The sequence below is a fragment of the Colobus angolensis genome, unplaced genomic scaffold, assembly GCF_000951035.1.
Source record: "Colobus angolensis palliatus isolate OR3802 unplaced genomic scaffold, Cang.pa_1.0 Scaffold61, whole genome shotgun sequence".
NCBI lineage: Eukaryota > Metazoa > Chordata > Mammalia > Primates > Cercopithecidae > Colobus > Colobus angolensis.
In genome coordinates, this window is record NW_012119710.1 from 5,797,273 (window position 1) to 5,804,159 (window position 6,887).

The 6,887-nt window shown below is 38.5% G+C and overlaps 1 protein-coding gene across 1 annotated transcript; it reads left to right on the top strand.

Moving 5' to 3' along the window:
• The first annotated feature begins 219 nt into the window (after positions 1–219).
• LOC105527154 (olfactory receptor 5AK2) lies at positions 220–1,203 on the top strand. The gene has a single exon (XM_011963394.1). The coding sequence runs from the start codon at positions 256–258 to the stop codon at positions 1,183–1,185; it is 930 nt and encodes a 309-aa protein (XP_011818784.1). The 5' UTR covers positions 220–255; the 3' UTR covers positions 1,186–1,203.
• The last annotated feature ends 5,684 nt before the right edge of the window (positions 1,204–6,887 follow it).

A 6,887-nucleotide genomic window follows, 5' to 3' on the forward strand; every position in this document is an offset into this window, starting at 1 on the left:
TCTTCTTCTGAGACAAACTTTTTCATTTGAAGACAAATTCATTTCCTCTTTCATCAAGTAAATCACTCTTTACTTGATGATTGTAAGTAAATTTTTATATTTGAGATGTAAATAACACCCTTGTGAGTATTTGTCATGAAAATCCAAATAGAAAAAAGTGACATGAAATAAAGAGCCATTTCATTGCAAGAAGTCTCAAAGATTTCCCTTCTTTTCTGGGTCCTTCTTTTGGTCCTTTCTAGACTTTTGGTAGCCATGGCACGAGGAAACAGCACTGAAGTGACTGAATTCTGTCTTCTGGGATTTGGTGCCCAACAAGAGTTTTGGCATATCCTCTTCGTTGTATTCCTTCTCATCTATGTGACCTCCGTAATGGCTAATACTGGAATAATCTTACTCATCAACACAGATTCCAGATTTCAAACACCCATGTACTTTTTTCTACAACATTTGGCTTTTGTTGATATCTGTTACACTTCTGCTATCACTCCCAAGATGCTCCAAAACTTCACAGAAGAAAAGAATTTTATATCATTTTGGGGTTGTGTAATACAATTATTGGTTTATGCAACATTTGCAACCAGTGACTGTTATCTCCTGGCTATGATGGCAGTGGACCGTTATGTTGCAATCTATAAGCCCCTTCACTATACCGTAATCATGTCCCGAAGAGTCTGCATCCATTTGGTAGCTGGTTCATACATCGTGGGCTCAATAAATGCCTCTGTACATGCAGGTTTTACATTTTCTGTGTCCTTCTGCAAGTCCAATAACATCAATCACTTTTTCTGTGATGGGCCCCCAATTCTTGCCCTTTCATGCTCCAGTATTGACATCAACCTCATGCTACTTGTTGTCTTTGTGGGATTTAACTTGATGTTCACTGGGTTGGTCATCATCTTTTCCTACATCTACATCATGGCCACCATCCTGAAAATGCCTTCTAGTGCAGGGAGGAAAAAATCCTTCTCCACATGTGCCTCCCACCTGACTACAGTCACCATTTTCTATGGGACACTCTCTTACATGTACTTACAGTCTCATTCTAATAATTCCCAGCAGAATATGAAAGTGGCCTCTATATTTTATGGCACTGTTATTCCCATGTTGAATCCTTTAATCTACAGCTTCAGAAATAAGGAAGTAAAAGAAGCTTTAAAATTGATAGGGATAAAGTTCTTTTAAATTAGCCCCAGTTGTTAACATTCAGCACAACAAATCATCCCGCATAGCTGTTCTACCAAAATTTAATGTTTCTACAATAGGAAACATGTAGAAAGATGTCAAATTAATAATCTAACATCACATGTAGAGGAATTAGAAAAACAAGAGCAAATCAACTACAAAGCTAGCAGATGACAAGAAATAACTAAAATCAGAACAGAACTGAATAAAATTGAGACCCAAAAGTTTATATAAAAAATTAATGAAACCAAAATTTGTTTTATTGAAAGGATAAATAAGATTGGTAGGCTGCTAGCTAGATTCACAAAGGTAAAATAAAAAAGGAAAAATCCAAATAAGCACAACCAGAAAGGACAAAGGTGACATTACAACGAATCCCACAGAAATACAAAAGATACTCAGAGAATATTATGAACACTTTTCTGCAAATAGACTAGAAAATATAGAAGAAATGGATAAAATCCCGGGAACCCACAAACTCCCAATTTAATAAGGAAGAAATTGAAACCCTGAGTAGACTAGTATCAAGTTCTGAAGTGAAAACAGTACTAAAAATCTACCAACCAAAAACAAAGCGCAGACCAAATGTATCTGCAGTCAAATTCTACCACATGTAAAAAGAAGAGCTGGTGCCAATTCTACTGAAATTATTTCAAAAAATTGAGCAGGAGAGACTCCTTTGCAATTCATTCTATGAAACCAGCATCAGGTCTCTGATACCAAAACCTGGCAAAGACACAACGAAAAAAGAAAACTACAGGCTAATATTCCTGATTAACATAGATTCAAAACCATCAGTGAACCAAATTCAACAGCACCTCAAAAGTTAATTCACCATGATCAAGTAGGCTTCATTCTTTGGATGCAAGTTTGGTTCAATACATGCAAATCATGAAATGTCATTCACCACATAAACAGCATTTAAAACAAAAACTATATGATCTCAATAGATGCAGAAAAAGCCTTCAATAAAATGCAACATCCCTTCATTATAAAAATTCTCTACAAACTAAGCATCAAAGCAACGTACCTCAAAATAAATGCAATCTATGACAAATTCACAGGCAATGTCATAATGAATGGGCAAAATCTGAAGGCATTCCCCCTTGAAAACTGGAACAAGACAAGGGTGCCCACTCTCACCATAGTTCAACATAGTTCCAGAAGTCCTAAGCACAGCAATCAGTCAAGAGAAAGAAACAAAAGGCACTCATATAGGAAAAGAAGAAGTCAAACTATCTCTTTTTGTGGACTATATGATTCTATATCTAGATAACTCTAAAGACTCTGTCAAAGGGCTCCCGGAGCTGATAAACGAATTCACTAAATTTTTAGGTTACTAAATCAATGTACAAAAATCAGTAGCACTTCTAAACATCAGTAATGTTAAACTGAGAACCAAATCAAGAATACAATTCAATTAATAATAGCTACCAAAAAAATGAAATATCTAGAATACATCTAACCAAGTAAACAAAATATCTCTACAAGGAGAGAATTATAAAACACTACTCAAAGAAATCAGAGAGGACATAAACAAATGGAAAAACAGTCCATGCTCATGGGTTAGCATAATCAATATCATTAAAAATGGCCATACTACCCCAAGCAAACCACAGATTCAGTGCTATTCCTATCAAATCACAATGTCATTTTTCACAGAATTAGAAAAACTATTCTAAAATTCATATGAAACTGGAAAAGAACCCAAATAGCCATAGCAATCCTTAGCAAAAAGAATTAAGCTGGAGGCACCACATTATCTGATTTCAAGACATACTATAGGGCTACAGTAGCCAAAACAGCATGACACTAGTACAAAAACAGTAACATAGACCAGAATAGAGAACCTAGAAAGAAAGCCACACACACACACACAGACACACACGGTTATCTGATCTTTACCAAAGTCAGCAAAAGTAAGCAATGGAGAAAGAACTTATTCAATAAATGGTGCCAGGATAATAGGCTAGCAATATACCAAAAAAATAAAACTGGACACCTACCTTTTACCATATACAAAACTTAACTCAAGATATATTAAAGAGATAAATGTGAGACCTCAAACTATAAGAATCCTAGAAGAAAACTTGGGAAACATCATTCTGAACATCAGTCTTGGGAAATAATTTATGACTAAGTGTTTAAAAGCTATAGCAACAAAAAATTTGACAACTGGAACCTAATTAAATTAAAGACCTTCTGCATAGCAAAAGAGACTATCAACAGAGTATACAGGCAACCTACAGAATGGGAGAAAATTCTCAGAAAGCTATGCATCCAATAAGTCTAATTTCCATAATGTATAAAGAACTTAAACCACTCAGCAAGCAAAAAACAAGTAATCCCATTAAAAAGTGGGCAAAGAATATGAGCAGATACTTCTCAAAAGAGGACTTACAAGAAGACAACAAACATATGAAAAAATGCTCAACAAGACTAATCATCAGAAAAATGCAAATCAAAATCACAATGAGATAACCATCTCGTATCAGTCAGAATGTCTACTATTAGCAAGTAAAAAAGCAATAGATGCTGGCCAGAACATGGAGAAAGGGGAATGCTTATACATTGCTGGAAATGTAAATTAGTTCAGCCACTGTGGAAAGCAGTTTGGAGATTTCTGAAAGAACTAAAACAAACTATCATTTGACTTAGTAATCCCATTACTGGATAACATCTAAAAGAAAATAAATTTTTCTACAAAAAAGACACATGTGCTTGTGTGTTCATCACAGCAACATTCACAACAGCAACAACATAGAATCAGCCTAAGTGCCCATCAGCGGTGAATTGGATAAAGAAAATACAGTACATATACATCATGGAATACCACACAGCCATAACAATGCAAAACTCAGGTGCTTTGCGCCATTGGCTAAAGCTAGAGGCCATCATCCTAAGCGAATTAACGCCGAACAGAAAAGCAAATACCACATGTTCTCATGTATAAGTGCAAGCTAAATATTGAGGACACACAGACACAAAGATGGGAAAAACAGACACTGGGAAATACTAGGGCTTAAGGGAACACGTGGGGCAAGGGTTAAAAAAACTAACTGTTGAGTGCTACTGAAACAGAAGAGTTCTCTAATACCCCGAGTGACAGGGGTGTGGCTCACCTTTTCTGTCACCATTGCTGCTCAAAGATGGAAGGGGAAGCACACAGACGGTCAGGTGCCGGAGCTGGGACAAGTGCTTTGGGCTCTGGCAACATGATAGTGTCCAGGGGTGGGTGCCTGTGGCCCCGGTATTACAATGCTCTTTTAGCCTTGCCATTCGCAGACAGCGTAAATGTTAACCAGCTCAATGGACCCTCTGTCGTTTTGCCAGGGCAAAGGGCCAGGGTGACCACTTTCTGTATCCCGAGCTCCTGTCCAGCATCCCAGAAAAATTGAGTCACACACAGGCTTGAAGGATGAATGCAGGATTTTATTGAATGGTGGAGTTGGTTCTTAGTGGGATGCATGGGGAGCTGAAAGGTGGATGGAGTGGGAAGATGTAGTAAAATAGTTGCTAATTTACGCTGGAGTTTACTTGAATGTCACTATGCCGATCGTCATCTTCAAGGACACACGTATCTCCCATCATCCTGAGCTTGCCCTCTGCTATGGGTCTTTTTCCACAGGTGTCTTCCACCTGACAACTGTCACCATTGTCTTTGCAGCACTCTCTTACATGGACTTACAGCCTGAATCTACCGTGTTTCAAGAGCAAGAAAAGCCAGCATCCATATTTTGCAGCATTATGACTCTCATGTTAAACTTCCTTATCCACTGCCTGTGAAATTAGGAAGTAAAAGAAGCTCTACAGTCAACAAGGAAAAAGTATTAATACATGTAGAGTGAGGGTAAATTACTAACACTGAGTGTCAGAAGTATCCTGTGGTGAGCGCCCTGACATATTTGCTGATAGCATATTCGTCAAAGCAAGTTGCAAGGCCAACCCGGATCTGGATTCAAGGTGTTGGAGTAACACGCTCTACTGCCCGATGGAAAGATCTGCAACACTGCATCACAATGATATGAATGTGACAAAGGAGAAACTTGGGGACCATTTTTATAACCTACCACAACATGTTCTTACTAGAGTACATTGTTTTTTAGCTGACACCCTAATCAGAATATGAATCATCCTGCCACAGATGTAGATATGAGAAACAAACTGAATCTCTGTAAAGGCACAATAATTTATGTTTGCTCATTATCTGTTAATTGTCAGGAATATATAAAGTGCTCACTAAGTAGTTGTTGAATTAATGAACAAAGAATTCAACAAATGAATTAATGAACAAATTCAAGCCTCTTTGTTTGCCAAGAGGCTTTGGTCACTGGAAAGTCCAACAATGTGGTTTATGATGGGGGCTTCAGGGCATGCCGTATCAGTTTTGATTTCCAGAGAACAGGAGACAAAAGGTTTTATGCTGATCCTCCAGAAAGGCTGGGAACTAAACATCAGTTACAAGCGCAGTATACAATCGAGCCCTGATAATAAAACCCTGAGCATCACAGGCTCAGATGAACTTCCTGGGTTGACCTGAACCCAATATGCATGACAACTCCATGCATCAATTGCCATACATTGATATGGCGAAAGTATGATGGAAACTTTATGTTTGCACCCGTTTCAGACCTGGTCTTATGTTTCTCTTTGTTTGTTGGCTTAATTTGTATTCTTTGGCTATAATAAATCTATAATTGTATGTATAGTCTTAAACAATTTTCTAATGTCTTAATTCACATTCTACACTAAATAACCATACACTGAGTGACTATAAGTAAAAGAGGCCAGGCACAGTGGCTCACACCTGTAATCCCAGCACTTTGGGAGGCCGAGAAGGGTGGATCACGAGGTCAGGAGATTGAGACCATCCTGGCTAATATGGTGAAATCCCATCTCAACTAAAAATACAAAAAAATTAGCCGGGTGTGGTGGCACATGCCTGTAGTCCCAGCTACTCGGGAGGCTGAGGCAGGAGAATGGCGTGAACCTGGGAGGCGGAGCTTGCAGTGAGCAGAGATCGCGCCACTGCACTCCAGCCCAGGCAACAGAGCGAGACTCTGTCTCAAAATAATAATAATAATAATAAGTAAAAGAAATTTATTTCTCACAGTTCTGGAGACCAAAACAATTTCACCGCAATCCCCAAAATTAATGTCCTGCTGACATGCAAAATACATTCATTCCTTTCCAACAGCCCCCAAAGCCTTAATTCATTCTAAAGACTAAAATGTCAACTAAATATTATCTAAACTAGATATGAATGAGACTCAAAATGCAATTTATCCTGAGGCAAAATCCTTCTTCAGTTGTGATCCTGTAAAGCCAAACAAATGACGTGCTTCCAAAGTGCAATGGTGGCATAGACATTTCCTTTCCAAAAGCAAACCCACTGGAGCACAGGACACCCTTCCAGACCCATTGAGATGGCAAAACTACCCCCACAGCTTGGTGAGGCACTGCCCATGCTTTGATACTCTTCCATGGTCCCTCATGCTTCAGTTCTATTGGGGTAGAGATTGCACCACCACCAGGGTTTGGCAAGGTATCCCAACTCGACTTTCTAGGCATTGGTCCCATACTTTGGCAATCTCACCTTCTGGGCTCATGCATTCTGGGAATGATGACCCTGATGATTTCTTAATTGCCTTCCAGGTTCTTCGTTCCTCATCTTGAAAAATACTACACGTATACATCCAGAT